Source organism: Mustelus asterias, unplaced genomic scaffold (assembly GCF_964213995.1).
Source record: "Mustelus asterias unplaced genomic scaffold, sMusAst1.hap1.1 HAP1_SCAFFOLD_77, whole genome shotgun sequence".
In the NCBI taxonomy this organism is placed as follows: Eukaryota; Metazoa; Chordata; class Chondrichthyes; order Carcharhiniformes; family Triakidae; genus Mustelus; species Mustelus asterias.
Genome location: NW_027590136.1, coordinates 332,348 through 352,168, shown reverse-complemented (window position 1 = coordinate 352,168; position 19,821 = coordinate 332,348). Strand labels below are relative to the sequence as shown.

Below are 19,821 nucleotides of genomic sequence, written 5' to 3'. Positions count from 1 at the left end.
AGCCTGCACCGACAACAATCCCTTCCAGGCCCTATCCACATATTTACCTGTTAATCCCCCTGATACCAAGTGGCAATTTATATGGCCAATCCGTCTAACTGGCACATCTTTGGACTGTGGGAGGAAACCGGAACACCCGGAGGAAACCCACACAGACACGGGGAGAATGTGGAAACTCTGCACAGACAGCGGCCCGAACCTGGAATTGAACCCGGGTCCCTGGCGCTGTTAGGCAGCTGCACTAACCACTGTGCCACCGGGCCACATGTCAGTGCCATCGCCCGACTCCAGCCCAGTCTCAGCTCATCTGGAACCCTCACCCATTCCATTGTGACCTCACACCCTCACCCATTCCATTGTGACGTCACACCCTCACCCATTCCATTGTGACGTCAGGGCTTCACTCTCCGATCACAATCCCTGCCGGCCTCCCACATGCAGCCTCAATGGCGGCAGTCAGCCCGGGTCTAACACTACAAGCTGCCGCTCCATTTGGTACAAAGGGGGGGACCGGGAAGTTCATTTCCGGGGTTTGGGTTTGAACAACATGTTTACAAAGCCTCTCCACCCACCCGCCACATTTATCATTTCCCGCACGCCGCCCTCTACCTCGTATTGATCTCGCTTCCAAACTAAAACCGTCCATCTGCCCGTCGCCATTACCCGCACTGCGCATGCTTCAGGCCCCGCCCCTCATTCACTCCGATTGGTTGGAGGACCAGCCACTCCTGCTCGGTCCTCCAGTCCCGCCCCCTCCTCCTATTGGTCCGGAGCTGCCGTCAATCAGTCCCCGGGCATTGTGATGTGGAGCATGCGCAGTGTCATTGCTGTCCTTGGCGCTTGTTTGTCCCGGAGAAGCGGAGTCAGCGTTAGGCGGTGGCTGGGAGGATTTGGAAACACTTTGTGGATCCGCAAACCCTTCAGAATCATTGTCAGCTCCCTGGTTTGCAGCTGCGGGGCTTCTCCCTCCCTCCCTCCCGGGAACAGGCCCAGGTTAACGGCCCCATCCTGGCTCAGCCACTGGAGGATGGTTCACATCAGAGGATGGGGGAGGGGGACAATAAATAAGAGGTTACACTTTGGCCTCAAATCAATGAGGACTCTGATCTCTGGGAAGGAAGGAAACCCTGGGAGGTGGGCGGGGAGGATTCACAAACACCCGCTGGAGGCCCCAACACCCCCAGTAAAAAGCTGCAGCTCCCGGGTTTGCAGCTTTTTCCCGGGAGGGAGTTGGGGAAGTTTTGTGGAGACAATTCCCGGCTGGTTCAGTTAGTGGTTCCTGGAGCTCAGAAACCCTGAGTTAGAATCCTGAACCCCACACTGGGTGGTTGTTTTATTAAATCATTTTTATTTATTAATCATCTGTTGAAGAAAATATTAATTTGTTTTGAAAAATCATTTTATAGCATTTGTGAAAATACCCATTAAAATAGCAATTCTCCCAATGTATTTCATAGAATCTCTACAGTGCTGAAGGAGGTTATTCGGCCCATCGAGTCTGCACTGACAACAATCCCACCTAGGCCCTATTCCGGTAACCCCACATTTGTAACCTGCTAATCCCTCTAACCTACTCATCCCAGGACACTAAGGGGCAATTTAGCATGGCCAATGCACCTAACTAGTATCTCTTTGGACAATGGGAAGAAACCGGAGCATCTGGAGAAAACCCACACAGACATGGGGAGAACGGGCAGACTCCACACGGACAGTGACCCAAGTTGGGAATCGAACCCAGGTCCCTGGAGCTGTGAGACAGCAGTGCTAACCACTGTGCTGCCTACATTGCTGATGAGAATTTTAATTTACTGACTTGGGAATTAATTCTTGGGAATAGTCATTCTGAAAATGACCATTAAAATGTGTTTTAATTTACCCCATAATGCCAGAATTCAGTTTGCATTTCAAAATTGAATTGAGAATGTCTGGGAGCAAATGGTAAAATGAGGTTTGAGACACCAGCTGCAATTATTTTCTGTGACTGATGATACCTTTGTGCCTGTGCAGGAGGTAATTCCCCTGCTGTTGTGGCACAAATAAAATGGAGCCTTTCCTCGGAACAGGTCCGTGTTAATGGTCACCGCGGTGTTTCATTGGTGAGCAGAGCACATGTGACTATTGTGGTAACAATAGAGTCAGTGGGGCTGCACGTCCCCTGACTTGGAAGGAAAATAATTGACTCCTTGATTGTACTCTCAATCTGTACATGGTCTGGAGGACTGAATCCAGCTGGAGGGAGAGGGAGCTGGGCTCAGAGTGGAGATGGGGCAATGAGTTTGATTTCAGCTCAGGGACAAGAGAGAGTGTGTGGGATGGGGATTACAGCTCAAGATAAATGAGATGGAGAAATGTTTCGTGGAAACTGAAATTGTCAGTTCTGAAGCAGTTTTTTAAAACTCTTTTTGCAGGAAACTTGATGAGGAGGATTCACAGACAGGAAACTCAAACTAAATTTCAGGTCAAGTTCTGACAGAGCCATTCGATTCATCATGACCTGAATGTGATTGCTTTTGACAGTGGAGGGAGAAGTCATTCCCTGTTTTGTCAGTGGAAGAAAATTTCAAAATTCAATGTGACAGAAAAAGAACTGAGACACACACACACACCCAAGTGAGAGTGCTCCAGTGAATTGACTGTGGATAGAGTTTTAACCAGTTACACAGCCTGAAAAACATCACACCATTCACAGTGGGGAGAAACCATACACATGGTCTGTATGTGGATGAGGCTTCAACTAATCATCCAACCTGGAGAGACAGAAGGACAACAGCACCGTGGACAAACCGTGGAAATGTGAAGATTGTGGTAAAGGATTCAATTATCCATCCCGGTTGGAAACCCATCGACACAGTCACATTGGGGCTGGGAAAATGGAGAAACCATGGAAATGTGATGATTGTGGTAAAGGATTCAATTACCCATACTTGCTGGAAAGCCATAGACACAGTCACACTGGAGAGAGGCCATTCATATGTCCTGTGTGTGGGAAAGGATTCACTACCTCATCTCTCCTGCTGTTACACCAGCGAACTCACACTGAGGAGAGGCCGTTCAGCTGCTCCACCTGTGGAAAGGGGTTCTCATGTTCATCCAACTTCAGTGCACATCAGCGAGTTCACACTGGGGAGAGATCGTTCACCTGCTCCTTGTGTGGGAAGGAGTTTGCTGGGCCATCCGGTCTTTGGTCACACCAGCGAATTCACACAGGAGAGAAGCCATTCACCTGTTCTGTATGTGGTAAGAGATTCACTCTGTCATCTAACCTGCTGTCACACCAGCGAGTTCACACAGAGGAGAGACCGTTCAGCTGCACTTCCTGCGGAAAGAGGTTCAGGTCTTCATCCAACCTCAGTGCACACAAGCGAGTTCACACTGGGGAAAGGCCGTTCACCTGTTCCACGTGTGGGAGGGAATTCACCAATTCATCCGGCCTCCTGTCACATCAGCGAATTCACACTGAGGAGAAGCCATTTATTTGCACATACTGTGGAAAGAGTTTCAGGCAGTTATCAATCCTCACTGCTCATCAACACACTCACACTGGGGAGAGACCATTCACTTGCTCCATGTGTGGGAAGGGATTCACTCAGTCTGGCAGCCTGCATTTACACGAGCTCACCCACACTGGGGAGAGGCCATTCACCTGCTCTGTGTGTGGGAAGGGATACACTCGGTCATCCCACTTGCTGACACATCTGCAAGTTCACAATTGCCTGCAGGAGTTGGATTTGGCAGTTACTGCAGCTGTTAATCACATGCAAGATTGATAGTCTGACAATATTTGGTTTGTTTCTGCTGACATTAACAATCGCTACAACTGGCTGAAGTTTAATATTCTGAAATGTCACTGATTTTCAGGGCTGCTGTGTCCCTTTTTGAAAGCACCATCTGAGAATTTTTTTAATTCAGGAACTCTCAACACGACCCGGCACTGCACTGGCAAAGATATTCATAGTGAGAGATTTAACAACACCAGGTTAAAGTCCAACAGGTTTATTTGGTAGCAAATGCCATTAGCTTTCGGAGCTCTGCTCCTTCGTCAGATTGAGTGGAAATCTGCTCTCAAACAGGGCACAGAGACACAAAATCAAGTTACAGAATACTGATTAGAATGCGAATCTCTATAACCAACCAGGTCTTAAAGATACAGACAATGTGAGTGGAGAGAGCAATAAGCACAGGTTAAAGAGATGGAGGGAGCATAAAGCACAGGTTAAAGAGATGTGTATTGTCTCCAGACATGACAGCCAGTGAGATTTTGCAAGTCCAGGCAAGCTGTGGGGGTTACTGATAGTGTGACATAAACCCAAGTTCCCGGTTTAGGCCGTCCTCATGTGTGCGGAACTTGGCTATCAGTTTCTGCTCAGCGACTCTGCGCTGTCGTGTGTCGTGAAGGCCGCCTTGGAGAACGTTTAGCCGAAGATCAGAGGCTGAATGCCCGTGACCGCTGAAGTGCTCCCCCACAGGAAGAGAACAGTCTTGCCTGGTGATTGTCGAGCGGTGTTCATTCATCCGTTGTCGTCGCGTCTGCATGGTGCTGGCAGCTAATTAGTGGAAAGTATCACTCGTGTAACCACGACATCGTCGCAGAATGAAACAGATTAGTGTTCCCTCTGTATTGTGCAGCCTTGTGATTGTGCTAAAGGCCATCACTTTCAGATCTGAAAAGTGCCTGGGTCAAGGTCAAATTACCCCAGAAAGGGACATTTTCTCTCTAATCTGAAGCAACAGGTTAAACAAATCATTTCACACTGAAACACATCTTCTATATTGCGGTAGTTTGTTCCGTTACATACTTGGAGGTCACGTGACTCTGGTTGCAGCATTCCTGAGCCTCATTGGAGGGATTCCTCACATGAGCCGAGTTTGAGGAGAGTATCTCTGGCCTCCAGTGAAGTAGCCACTGAATCTATTCCTGGAAAAAACACATTTGGAATATTGTGATAATGCTGTCTGAATCCATCAGGACAATTTTGTATTCAAGTGTGGGGGGGATAATGTTCACTGTTTTATATTCGGATCTGGGTGATAATGTTCACAGTTTTATATTCAGGTCTGGGGGATAATGTTCACTGTTTTATATTCGGGTCTGGGGGGGATAATGTTCACTGTTTTATATTCGGATCTGGGCGATAATGTTCACTGTTTTATATTCGGGTCTGGGGGGGATAATGTTCACTGTTTTATATTCGGGTCTGGGGGATAATGTTCATTGTTTTATATTCGGATCTGGGGGATAATGTTCACTGTTTTATATTCGGGTCTGGGGGATAATGTTCACTGTTTTATATTCGGGTCTGGGGGGGATAATGTTCACTGTTTTATATTCGAGTCTGGGGGGGGATAATGTTCACTGTTTTATATTCGGGTCTGGGGGATAATGTTCACTGTTTTATATTCGGGTCTGGGGGGGATAATGTTCACTGTTTTATATTCGGGTCTGGGGGATAATGTTCACTGTTTTATATTCGGGTCTGGGGGATAATGTTCACTGCTTTATATTCGGGTCTGGGGGGGATAATGTTCACTGTTTTATATTCGGGTCTGCGGGGGATAATGTTCACTGTTTTATATTCGGGTCTGGGGGGGATAATGTTCACTGTTTTATATTCAGGTCTGGGGGGTAATGTTCACTGTTTTATATTCGGGTCTGGGGGGGGATAATGTTCACTGTTTTATATTCGGGTCTGGGGGATAATGTTCACGGTTTTATATTCGGGTCTGGGGGGGATAATGTTCACTGTTTTATATTCGGGTCTGGGGGGGATAATGTTCACTGTTTTATATTCGGGTCTGGGGGATAATGTTCACTGTTTTATATTCGGGTCTGGGGGGGATAATGTTCACTGTTTTATATTCGGGTCTGGGGGATAATGTTCACTGTTTTATATTCGGGTCTGGGGGATAATGTTCACTGTTTTATATTCGGGTCTGGGGGGGATAATGTTCACTGTTTTATATTCGGGTCTTGGGGGGATAATGTTCACTGTTTTATATTCGGGTCGGGGGGGGATAATGTTCACTGTCTGGGGTTTGTGAGCTCGGGTTGATTCTGCAGACGGTGCATTCTCAGTTGTCAGAGCTCTCATTAAAAGCCCTAATTTCCAGTCAGTGACTGAGTTGTCTCTGATGGGATGGAGAATCAGAGTGGGGGTAATGTGCTTCATGGACAGCGATGGGTTGGAATGAGTATAAAATAAACCTGGACTACACCAGGCAAATGTGAGAACATTAAAACCATCACAAAAAATCATAGCACCATGTTGGAAAACAGAATACTTTGGCTCAATCTTTGATCAATTTTGTTTGATTCAATATTTTGAGTGGCTTGTTGGATTGCTGGTTATTTTCTAACGGCAGCTCAGCACCATCATTTTGACCATTAACTCGGCCCCGGTGACTGCTGCATTTTTCCAGCACTTTCTGTTTTAATTTTAAGTGGAACCTTAATATCTGCTTAGTACACAGACCAATTTATCTTTCTAGGGGTGAGTGTGTGTTGTGCCTGCTGCACAGTCTGTTTTAACCCTTATATGATGGACAAAGAACTGCGAGTAGACGTCTTGTTAGTACAACCAACATTTATTTAAAACACACAATCAATAATCACCCACCCAAACAACAATAAGTCATCTTACAGAAAATAGTAAAGTTCAAATCCAACACAAGACCTTGACTTAACTTTGCGTGACTGGCAAGTACCCAAGCAGATATTGGCCTTTATCTGTGCGCTGGTCTCGGTCATCCTCTGCATAGTCTGGTCCTTTGGTCTGGTCTGGTACTCTGGCTCTGGTCTTCCCTCCTTCTCAGGTGTGGTGGCTCTTCTCGTGCTGGTCGTTGCTGGCGATGGTCACCACTGTTGTAGCTCGTTCGTGGAGTCAGAGAGAGAGAGAGATTCTTGGTTGCGCAGCACCCTTTATACCCCGTTGGGTTTCGTGCCCCTTTTGGCCATTGCCAATCAATCGATCAGGACTTGATCACCCTGATCGATAAAGTCCAATCGGGTGCTGCCACACCAATCTCTGGGTGTATCCCCAACGGCCACGTCTGTAGGTGCTGGGGGCATGTAGAATACATGCCTCCCTCCCAATAAGGGGTTATGGCGCCCCTATGTCTGGTAAACGACCCAGCTTGACCAGAAAGTCTCTATTGTCCTGGAGATGACCCATATCCTGTGTATTAACTCGTCTGGGTTGCAGCCCGTTTATCTCTGTCTTTTAGGCTGCAACCTGTCATTTTAGTTCTTGTCCAATTGTCCCAGAATGCTTTACAAATCATCATTTCAGGTGGCCCGTTTGGCCACAGTGTGTCTGAGAGGTATGCAACTGGAAAACATTTTCCATTCACCTCCTGCATTGCTGCAGTATATAGATATTGTTCTCACTCTGCCAGCAAGGCTGTGGGATTAATTGGCTAGATCTTAAAGACAGCCCGACTGGGCAGGATGAGCCAAATGGTTTCCATCTGTGATGTATCATTCCATAAAACAGAATATTCAGCATCAGGAGAAAGAACGTGAAAGAAACCTGTCTCTGTGGGATTTACCCAACCAGTGTGAGCACCTTCAGGAGAGCAGAGAGGGAAACCAGTGGGGAAACTTTTAAAAACTCGGGGTATTCCCACAGGAGAGCACTGGTTTAAATCAATTTTAGAAATAGAGAATGGCAGCGCACAAATTCCGAGGAATGCATTTTTAAAAATTAATTGATCTGAATTGCACAAGATAATTTTCTATTATTGTCTTTGACAATGACGCCGTTAATTCCCAGGTGCCCCTGCGGTTGTGAACGTGCCCTAGTCATTCCACAGGAGCCTATTGCGCAGGCGCAGTGCTGTATCTGGAGCATGCGCAGTGTCACTTTGCTCGGAGTCCTGTGAATGGGGGAGACGCTTTTTTTCAGCGGGTGAGTCGGTGGGGCTGCGGGAGAAATGTAGCCGGGAGTCGGGGTGGAGAGGGAGCTATGGCTTCACAAACATCCGCTGTCGGCCGCACGGCCCGAATAGACCCTGCAGGTCCAGACATCTCTTCTCTCAGAGGATTTCTCTTCCACAGGGACCAGTGGAGGCTGAGGATCATTGAATATATTCCAGTTAGACAGATCTTTGACTGACAAGGGTGTCAAGGGTTATGGGGAACAGACAAGAAGATGGAGCAAAAGCTAAGATGTGGGGGGATTTCTTCACTCAAGGATGTGGTAAAGCTTTGGAATTCTCAATCCCTGAGGACAGTGAAGCCTCAGTCAGCAACTATTTTCAAGAGAGAGATTGATTGGTTTCTAGATATTGAAGATATCAAGGGATATGGGTTTAATGTGGGGAGAATGATGCTGAGGTAGATGAACGAATTATCTCATTGAATAGTTTAAAAGGCTCGATGGGCCAAATGGCCGACTGCAGCTCCTATTTGTTATGGTCTCTGTGTCCAGGACAGGAAGCAGTGAGCCTGGATCTGTCAATCAGCCTCAATCAGCACCTTCAGGAGAATTGGGAGGGTGAATATTAGGTACAGCAGAGTGAGAATGGAGGGAGAGTGTGTGGGATGGAGATTTACAGCTTTTTGGGACTGAAATAGGAAAGAATGTTCCACAGAAACTAGAATTGTCTGTTCTGAATTTCTATCCTGTACTGACATTGATGACTTTTGTAAACCCATTTCACAGGATGTTGAAAGAGGAATCACAGGCCGAAATCTCAAACGTCACGTCTAGATCTGACAGAGTCATATTCCTTGGGAGCTGAATATCATCGGACTTTGAATCCAGAAGGAGAAATGATTTGAAAAGATTTCAAACATCAGTGTGACTGGAAAAGCAGCAACACACTGCCACACTTGAGTGAGTGTGTTCCAGTGCACGGACTAAAGAGCTTTAACCAGTTACACAGCCTGAATAAATATCACACCATTCACAGCAGGGAGAGACGGTACTCGTGTTGTGAGTGTGGACGAGACTTCAACTGATTGTCCACCCAAGAGAGCAGCAAGGACACCCGCACCATGGAGAAACCATGGACATGTGGGGACTGTGGGAAGAGATACAGTTACCCATCTGAGCTGGAAGCTCATCGGCGCAGCCACACTGGGGAGAGACCATTCACCTGCTCTCAGTGTGGGGAGGGATTCACTCAGTCATCCAGCCTGCAGAGACACCAGCAAGTTCACACTGGGGAGAGACCGTTCACATGTTCTCAGTGTGGGGAGGGATTCAGTCATTTATTCACCTGCGGAGGCACCAGCGAGTTCACACTGGGGAGAGGCCGTTCACCTGCTCTCAGTGTGGGAAGGGATTCGCTTGTTCATCCAACCTGCAGGCACACAAGCGAGTTCACACTGGGGAGAGGCCATTCACCTGCTCTCAGTGTGGGAAGAGATTCACTCAGTCATCCAGCCTGCAGACACACCAGCGAGTTCACACTGGGGAGAGGCCGTTCACCTGCTCTCAGTGTGGGGAGGGATTCACTCGGTCATCCCACCTGCAGAGACACCAGCGACTTCACACTGGGGAGAGACCATTCACCTGCTCTCAGTGTGGGAAGGGATTCTGTGATTCATCCAGCCTGCTGAGACACCAGCGGGTTCACACTGGAGAGAGGCCGTTCACCTGCTCTCAGTGTGGGAAGGGATTCACTCGGTTATCCCACCTGCAGAGAAATCAGCAAGTTCAGACTGGGGAGAGACGGTTCACCTGCTCTCAATGTGGGAAGGGATTCACTCAGTTATCCAGCCTGCAGACACACCAGCGAGTTCACACTGGGGAGAGACCATTCACCTGCTCTCAATGTGGGAAGGGATTCACTCAGTTATCCAGCCTGCAGACACACCAGCGAGTTCACACTGGGGAGAAACCATTCACCTGCTCTCAGTGTGGGAAGGGATTCAGAGTTTCAGCCCAACTGTTGAGACACCAACAAGTTCACGAGTGATTCCAGGGGTTGGATTCTGCTGTTATTGTTTCTGCTCTCAATTACATCCAGGACTGTATTTTGTTCATTCTCACAGTTGGTCAATGGGGAGGGTCGGAGGGTTTCTTTCTGCTGGACTGGCCGGTCTCATGACTTTGCATCCAGTGGGCTGATGCTCTTTGAGTCTTGTTGCAAATACCTGGTTTCAAATTTCACGAGGATCACAGAGTGACAGGGTGTGAGGAAGTTCAGAGATATTTAGTCAGCATTTCTGTTTGAAACCCCCCCAAATGTCCATCCAATTTCCTTTGTAATTGTTTATTGTCTCCACTTCCTCCACCCTCGTAGGCAGCGAGTTCCAGGTCATTACCACTCACTGCATCAGAATATTCTTCCTCACATTCCCCCCCGCATCTCTGACTCAAAGCTTTAAATCTGTGACCCCCTCATCCTTGTCCCATCAGCTAATGGGAACAGCTTTTCTTTGTCCACCTTATCTAAACCTGTCAGAATCTTGTCAGGAATGTGTAGCTGGAAATCCCTCCCTAACAGCACTGTGTGTGTACTTCCATCTCAGGCATTGCAGCAGTTCAGGAAGGCAGTGTTGGGGTTGACCATGGCCGAGGCAGCTACATACAGTCACATATTCTGTTATAATTGAAGGACTGCAGATTGAATGTGAAGCATTATGTGACTGGACCATCTTGACCACATTCCTGTGACTGCTCAGTTTCTGCAATCACGGACCATTAAAGCTGCTTAGCAGGGCCCTGAAAGAGGACCTTGTGAGAGTATTTACTCAGAATGACTTAGAAATAAACTGGGGTGGCACGGTGACACAGTGGTTAGCACTGCTGCCTCACAGCGCCAGGGACCCGGGTTCGATTCCTGGCTGGCTTGGGTCACTGTCTGTGTGGAGTTTGCACATTCTCCCCGTGTCCCAGTTTCCTCCGGGTGCCCCGGTTTCCTCCCAAAGTCCAAAGATATGCAGGTTAGGTGGATTGGCCATGCTAAATTGCCCCTTAGTGTCAGTGGGACTAGCTAGGGTAAATGCATGGGGTTATGGGGATAGGGCCTGGGTGTGATTGTGGTCGGTGCAGACTCGATGGGCCAAATGGCCTCCTTCTGCACTATAGGATTCTATGAATCTATGAATAACCAGCTGGTATTCAGTGGCTGAGATATCCGAATCTGTAAAAAGGGGATCTGACCAATCAACAAACGGTGGTAAGAAGCATTCTCAGGCATTGCTTAAATTATTTTATCATCGATTTGTGATAAGAACTCTGAAGGTCTTGTGACCCGGTCGTCGGTGAAGTGACGGTACACCAAGTAGCACTGGACTGAAAAGTGGACCTCTAAGAGTGGATTCTAATGGTTATAGTCCAACCCAAGCATGGCCAGTGACAAATCAGAGCTCGAGTGAGCACCAGACAGATTTCTTACCTGTCTTTTGGAAACTAAGAACAAGAAGCCTATCGATAAAATGATAGAGCCAACATTTTGAGTCTAGATGACACTTCATAGGAGCTCTCATGAAGGATAATCCAGACTTGAAACGTTGGCTCTATTCTCCCCCTACAGATGCTGTCGGATCTGCTGGGATTTTCCAGCATTTTCTGTTTTTGTTTTACTTTTATAATAAAAGATTCGGTCTGATTGGAATCCCCACGACCCTCCCGCAAAACAGAGAGAAAGTGGTGGCAAAAGGAGAAAAAGGATATGGATGATAGAGTCTGGGTTCTGATTCTCCGAGCCCATGTAGAATTAACAAAATGAGTGAACCAATTTATAAAGAATAGAAATTACCCATCCCTAACAAAAAACTGATCAAATTAAAATAGGTTGAGAATATAACAAAACAATTAATAGATGAAGTTTAAAATCAAGTTTCTTTTGTTGTTAGAGAGGGGATTTTTCACAGTAACTTCATTGCAGTGTTAATGTAAGCTTACTTGAGACTAATTATAAACTTTAAGTTTTTTAAAGTTATTTTGTTAGAGGGGTTCAGAATACCTTGAGATTAAAAACTAATAAAGGCTATTGAAACAGGGTGGGCTGACTTAGACTAACGTAGAATAAGGACTACAACGTGCCTTATTTATATTATACAAAGGTACTGTCTGCATAGAGACACATATAACCACTGGTAGAGAATTTAAATATGTATTTCAGATTTAAATATGTACTTTTTGTACTAAAATGTATACCTTGGCCAAACTGCAGACTGCCTTAAAGCATAATGGGATAAAAGCTGAGTGAGACAGGCCACATTCTGTCAGAACAGTGAAGCCACAGAGCACAGTTTTTATCAGTATGAGTTATAGAAAGTACACGCTTCCCAGAAACTAGAATGAATAGAATTATTCATTTTTTACTGATAAGGGATGGCTCAGCAGACAGTGGAAAGGAACTTTTGAACCCTATCAGCTATGTAATAGAAGTTGCTGAGAGTCAGTTAGAAAGCAACCTTTGAACACTATGGACTTACGTAAGTGAAAGTTGCAAAGTAACAGTGGGCAGGAACTTTCAGATTCTACAGACCAATGAATTCCCATTCTGCCAGAAGATAGGATGTTATTGGCCAAGGTAAATATTGTGCATGAACATGATTGGAGCATCCAATTAGGATGACAGAGTGGGTGGGTGAAATGAACTTTCAAAATAGTATAACTACACGGCCAATGTATTGTAACTTTAGAAAGGAGTTGGACTCCCAGCTGCCTTTCTCCCAGCGCGCGTTGGTCAATAAATAATGCCTTTAACCAGTATACTGTCATTTGCAAATCTTTGTATTAACCGGGTTCAGCTCAATACTTAGCCTCTGAGAAAAACCCCCAACATATGTAAAGTGAAGTAATTGTGGGCCAAGTTTTTTCTGCTCACTCCCGACCCCTTTAGGTTCTGTAGAAAAGTTAACCCTTTCAGCAGACAGCTCATTTGTTTGTAAATCACCTGGAAACTCATGTGTCTATTTTAGTTTTTGATTGAGGATTTATGGGAACCAGTGAAACGTGGAAATTTTAAGCGGAGCCTGGAGGAATTTGGAAGAACTGTGAGGATTTTATCATGTTGTCACCTCAGCCCCAGATAAAGAACAAACATTTTGCAGGTGGTAACGTGTTGAGGATTTTAAATCAACAAAGACGAGATGTTGCCTATAAATCAGGCTTTGGAAGTTAGCTTAAAAAAGATTAACTTAGAATGAAGAGGAATGAAGGATCTTGTATCTTATTTTAATCAAGGACTTGTGAGATAAGACCATAAGACACAGGAGCAGAATTAGGCCACTCGGCCCGTCGAGTCTTCTCCGTTATTCAATCATGGCTGATATTTTTCTCATCCCCATTCTCCTGCCTTTTTCCCATAACCCCTGATCCCCTTATTAATCAAGAACCTATCTATCTCTGTCTTAAAGACACTCAATGACCTGGCCTCCACAGCCTTCTGCGGCAAAGAGTTCCACAGATTCACCACTCTCTGGCTGAAGAAATTCCACCTCATCTCTGATTTAAAGGATCATCCCTTTAGCCTGAGGTTGTGCCCTCTAGTTCTAGTTTTTCCTACCAGTGGAAACATCCTCTCCACGTCCACTCTATCCAGGCCTCGCAGTATCCTGTAAGTTTTAATAAGGTACCCCCTCATCCTTCTAAACTCCAATGAGTACAGGCCCAGAGCCCTCAACCGTTCCTCATACGACCAGCTCTTCATTCCAGGGATCATTCTTGTGAACCTTCTCCGGACCCTTTCTAAGACCAGAATATCCTTCCTTAGATGTGCGGCCCAAAACTGCTCCGAATACTCCAAATGTGTCTGACCAGAGCCTTATACTGTCTCAGGAGTACATCGCTGCTCTTGTATTCTAGCCCTCTTGACATGAATGATAACATTGCATTTGCCTTCCTAACTGCCAACTAAACCTGCACATTAGCCTTAAGAGAATCTTGAACAATGACTCCGAAGTCCCTTTGTGCTTCTGATTTCCAAAGCATTTCCCCATTTAGAAAATAGTCTATGCCTCCATTCCTCCTACCCAAGTGAATAATCTCACACTTTTCCACATTGTATTCCATCTGCCGCTTCTTTGCCCACTCTCCTAGCCCATCAAAGTCCTTCTGCAGCCCCCCTCAATACTACCTGTCCCTCTACATATCTTTGTATCATCTGCAAACTCAGCAACAGTGCCTTCAGTTCCATCTTCCAAATCATTAATGTATATTGTGAAACGCTTGTAGTGCTCTGTCGCTTTAAGAAGCTATAGCTGCGAGAGAGAATGCTGAGGATTCATTTGAAATTTACGAGCTGTGAGAATCTGTGTGTTTTGTTTGTTTTATGTGGATGTTTGTAGATGTGTTTTATTATTGTTTTGGGCTACATTTGTTAAGGTTTATCTTTCTGGAGAATTAACCTTATCTTGAGTCTTTAATTAAAGGTATTTCTGGAAGTTTAGAAACAGAACCACAAGAACGCTTAAGGAATTAATTTTGGTTATTGTTGTTGTAAAGCACATGCTAAGTTTCTCTGCTTGTGTATGGATGATATTTGTGGGTTGAACGCTTCAAGCTTTCAGGTTTTCTGTCTGTGATTTAAATCAAATAGATTTAAATAAAGGACGTGTAATTAATAAAGCTTTTTTTTCACAGAGGTTGTGAACCTAGAACCACATTTACTGGCCGGAGACATGATTCCAGGATACTTTGCTAAACTTGTGGGAATTTTAATCCGGATTCAAACTCACACATGTGAGTATGAGAGAGTTTTAATTTTAATGGTTATTTAAAATTTGGGACATGTGAAATAATTCTGACCATTCCTGTGTTCATTGAATCATAGAATCCCTCCAGTGCAGAAGGGACCATTCGGCCCATCAAGTCTGCACCGAGTCTCTAACAGAGCACCTTACCCAGGCCCTCTCCCCCATCCTATCCCTGTAACTTACACAGTTACCATGGCTAACCTATCTAATCTGCACATCTTGGGACACTAAGAGGGAAATTAGCATTGCAAATCCACCTAACCCGCACATCTTTGGTCTGTGGGAGGAAACCGGAGCACCCCGAGGAAACCCACGCAAACATGGGGAGAACATGGAAAGTCCACATGGACACTCACCCAAGGCTGGAATTAAGCCCGGGTCCCTGGCGCTGTGAGGCAGCTGCGCTGACCACTGTGCCACCATGCCACCCTATAGTTGAGGCCAAAACATTGTCTGATTTCAAGAAGATACGAAATATAGCTCTTGGGACTAAAGGGATCAAGGGATATGGAAGGAAAGTGGGAATCAGGAAATTGAATTCGATGATCAGCCATGACCAAGATGAATGGTGGAGCAGGCTCAAAGGGCCGAATGGCCTACTCCTGCTTCTAGTTTCTATGTATCTCTCCACTGGGCCAGCATTCCATCCAGTGACACAGTGGTTAGCACTGCTGCCTCAAAAAAACAAATACAACAATGGCTTTGGCATCTGCTACAATGTGACTGACAGTTTGACAACGGAGTCAAGGGCATCAGAAGCAAAAGATACCCTGGGAGGTGTAGAAGAATGTGATGGAGATTACGAGCGGGTCCTTGATAGGTTTTCTAAAGAGATTCAGAAAGGAAATAGCGAGTTGGAAAAAGTCCAGAATAAATTAATTTACAGTTACATTGGAAACCTGTTGCCTCACAGCTGAGTACAAAATATAAAGAGTTGAGGGAACTGGTGGATAAGCTGCAGAATGGAGCTGATTGCTGGCAGGAGAGCACGTCTGACCTGGACAATCAGTTACATTGGGAACAGGGGGCAGATGATAGGGTGAGTGGAGCTCAGAAAAATCTACTGCTGTTCGGCCAAACTCTGGAACAAGATATCAATTTACAGTCAGAAAATATCAGATCAAGTGAAGAGTTAGAAAATGCCGTGGGGACTTTGAGGAAGTGAATTCAGCCACAAAGTGACACCTCCCCTGAAGTAGACCACTCCCTGTGTTTAGCTAAAATCAAACAACCTGAGACACAAATCAGTCACCAGTGAGCAGATGTAGTTGTTTTCTCCAAAACGAAGGCCACTGAAAGCACTCCCCCCTCTCCTCTGCCTCTCCTGTGTGATAAGGAAATACCGGTGTGTGAGGTTAGCCATGACTTCTGCACCATCATGATCCACAACCCTTACTCCAAGTTGGTTTGCCCAGTTGAAGGAATTCTTAAAGCAGCGTGTTTTTTGCAAGTATCATAGATTCGAAGAATTAGTTTGGAAAGGGAATAAAAATTAATTTAATTTGAACTGCCGTGTGTTTCTGTTTGAAATAAATTCAGACTGTACTAAAATGTGAAAGGAATGTATTTGGGTTTGAAATTAAGTTGTTCAAGGTTAGAATTGTGAAGGCCAATTTGCTCCCAAAACACAAAGATAAGGCTGCAGTTTGGCAGCAAACCAGTTCCAACTTTCCAAAACATCTGAGTTAAAATTGTTGAGATTTGGTTAACAACATATTTCACAAAGTATTTCTTTCAACTTTGATTAAGTAGCAAATATTGGAAATTGGCATTTACAAAAAAGACAGACAAAAGAGATGAAATTTGAGCAAAATTGAAGAAAATAACACAAGAGAAGTTTTTTAAATTATATAAATTGACACAATTGCCAAGTTTCCTCTGCCCACTCCCCGCCTCTCTCGGTTCCAGAGAAGTTAACCCTTTCAGCAGACAGTTGATTGTTATAAATCTCCAAACAGCCTTTGTTTTTCAATGTAACCTGTGATTGGACATATTAACTCACTGGGATCTTGGCCAGAGCCAGATGGATTTTTTTTTTAAACAGGTGATGACGGTTTCACTCACAAACAATCCGAGTGAAGGCCGCAGTTTTGAGAATTAAAGCAAAGAATAAAAGACTTTACCTTTCAGAAAGCCAACAAGCCTGCTTTTGAGATTAGAATCGATAAATATCTGACATGGGTTGCTATTTCAAGCATTTAAAATGGAAATTACCTGGTGTTTAAGGGAAAGAACAAAATTGATAATGCCTGGAATCAAACAGAAATGTTCGGTTTCTGTTAACATATGTTATGAGAATACTTAATGATTTATTTGACTCCAAAGATTCTCCAGAACTCCTGAAAGTGTAGTTTAAAGCAATCCATACATTTGGGTGTTTATGAAGATTTGAGTGAAAGGGAAGTCCAGATGAGATGAATGAGGTGACAGTTTTCTCTTGGAGATATTTGTTTCTTTGTCCATGAACTATTTGAGAGAACTGAATTTGATAATCTGGCCACCATCTGAGACATTGGGACTGTACAGGGGGAAATAAGCAAAGACATTGAGATGAAGAACCCCTTTGACTCTGACTTTTGACTTCTGAAGATTCTGACAGAATTATTTAATGGTGCTTCTTTTGTAAGAAAGTGGAATCCAGGATGATGAAACTGATTGGTAAAAAACACAGCACAATCCCAAAAGACCTGATAAACCTTCCACAAATGTAAAACAATGATTTGTTGGAGAGGGAAAAGAGATGCCAACAAGCATGACAAAAGAACACTGTCTGGTTAAAAATAAAATGAGAGGCAACGTTTAACAGGGAGGGACATGTGTGAAGATGCCTTATGAACGTGAGACTCCAACAGAGGGTTAAGGAAGGAGTTGGAACACCGATGTGAGATTGCAGAGGTGGTTTGTAAATTGTGAAGGAACTGACATCCGACAGTACACAGTGGAACTGCACTGAAGAATAAAGGGTGGCATGGTGGCACAGTGGTTAGCACTGCTGCCTCACAGCGCCAAGGACTCGGGTTCAATTCTGGCCTTGGGTGACTGTCTGTGTAGAGTTTGCACATTTTCCCCATGTCTGTGTGGGTTTCCTCTGCGTGCTCCAGTTTCTTCCCTCAGTCCAAGATTGGCAGGTTAGGTTGATTGGCCATAGTAAATTGTCCCTTCATGTCAGTGGAACGAGCAGGGTAAATAAGTGGTGTTATGGGGATAGGGCCTGATGGGATTGTGGTCTGGGGAAATGCTTAGGAAATCAGAAGCACAAAGGGACTTGTAAGTTCTGGTTCAGGACTCTCTAAAGGTTAACATGTAGGTTCAGTTGACAGTTTGGAAGGCAAATGCAATGTTAGCATTCATGTCGAGAGGGCGAGAATACAAGAGCAGGGATGTACTTCTGAGGCTGTCTAAGGCTCTGGTCAGACCCCATTTGGAGTATTGTGAGCAGTTTTGGGCCCCTTATCTAAGGAAGGATGTGCTGGCCTTGGAAGGGGTCCAGAGGAGGTTCACAAGAATGATCCCTGGAATGAAGAGCTTGTCGTATGAGGAACGGTTGAGGACTCTGGGTCTGTACTCATTGGAGTTTAGAAGGATGGTGGGGGGGGGGGATCTAATTGAAACTTACAGAATACTGAGAGGCCTGGAGAGAGTGGACGTGGAGAGGATGTTTCCACTAGTGGGAGAGTCTAAAACTCGAGGGCACAACCTCAGAGAGAAGGGATGATCCTTTAAAACAGATGAGGAGGAATTTCTTCAGCCAGAGTGGTGAATCTTTGGAAGGAGACCAGGTCATTGAGTGTCTTTAAGACAGAGATAGGCAGGTTCTTGATTAATAGCTGGATCAAGGGTTACGGGGAGAAGACAGGAGAATGGGGACAAGAATCAGATCAGCCATGATTGAATGGCAGAGCAGATTCGACGGGCCAAATGGCCTAATTCTGCTCCTATATCTTATGGTCTTATGATTACATTAGAACGGTCTGGGTATTCTGTATCTGAGACCATCAATATAATTTCTCCCATTGATCACTGGTTTTTAATGAAGTTTTACCTTTATACTGTGACATTGGTTTCCGGAGTATAATTGCCACCTTGTCGGAGAAACCCACTAACAAATGGTGTGGAAGGGGTTCTGGGTTAATTAGCAGAATGACAGGCAGAGTCTGAGGTTTAGCAACAGCTGGGGAGGAAAGAGTTACAGGGATTCCCTGTACTGCCAGGGGTGGTGGTGGAGGCAGATACAATAGGGGCTTTTAGATAAGCACATGAATTTGTAAGGAATAGAGGAATATGGACCAAGGGCAGGCAGAAGGGATTAGTTTAATTTGGCATCATGTTCGACACAACATGGTGGGCTGAAGGGTCTGTTCCTGTGCTGTGCTGTTCTATGTTCTATTTGTGATCTCCATTTAGAAAAAGGAAATAGAGGCACTGGAGAAGGGGCAAGAAAGATTCACAAGAATAATCCCAGAACTGTAATCACTTGTGAACTCACTGGTGTTTCACCAAGTTTGCTGACTGAGTGAATCACAGTCAGAGCAGGTGACCAGCCTCTGCCCAGTGTGAACTCACTGAAGTACCCATGGGTTGGATGACTCAGTGAATCCCTTCCCACACTGAGAGCAGCTCCCCAGTGTGAACTCGCTGGTGTTTCGGCAGTGCTGAAGATATTCTAAATCTCTTTGAACAGTGAGAGCAGCTGAACGGTCTCTCCTCAGTGTGAACGCACTGTTGGGACATCAGCTCTCCAGAGCTTTTGAAGCCACTTCCACAGTCAGAGCATTTGAAAGGCCTCAGATTGGTGTGAGTGACTTTGTGTCTGAGCAGGCTGGATGACTGAGTGAATCCCTTCCCACACAAAGAGCAGGTGAATGGTCTCTCCCCCTGTGTGAACTCGCTGGTGGGACACCAGTTCTCCAGAGCTTTTTCATCTGCTCCCACAGTCAGAGCATTTAAAGCAAATGGAATTTAACGCAGACAAGTGTGAGATATTGCACTTTGGAAGGACAAACCAAAGTAGAACGTACAGGGTAAATGGTAGGACTCTGAAGAGTGCAGTTGAACAGAGGGATCTGGGAATACAGGTACAGAATTCCCTAAAAGTGACGTCACAGGTGGATAGGGTCATAGAGTGCCTTTGGTACATTGGCCTTTATAAATCAGAGTATCGAGTA

General features: G+C 45.2%; 2 protein-coding genes across 2 annotated transcripts in view; both read left to right on the top strand.

Annotated features, from left to right (window-relative positions):
* Nucleotides 1–2,073: 2,073 nt before the first annotated feature.
* LOC144483725 (uncharacterized) lies at nt 2,074–3,767 on the top strand. Its single transcript, XM_078202265.1, has 2 exons — nt 2,074–2,085; nt 2,754–3,767. The coding sequence occupies exons 1-2, from the start codon at nt 2,074–2,076 to the stop codon at nt 3,765–3,767; spliced, it is 1,026 nt and encodes a 341-aa protein (XP_078058391.1).
* A 5,413-nt stretch (nt 3,768–9,180) lies between these two features.
* Nucleotides 9,181–19,821, top strand: part of LOC144483724 (uncharacterized) — a 231,012-nt gene continuing 220,371 nt past the window's right edge. Inside the window, exon 1 of the mRNA XM_078202264.1 lies at nt 9,181–9,573. Coding sequence (XP_078058390.1) covers nt 9,181–9,573 — 393 coding nt within the window. The remainder of the gene's footprint in view (nt 9,574–19,821) is intronic.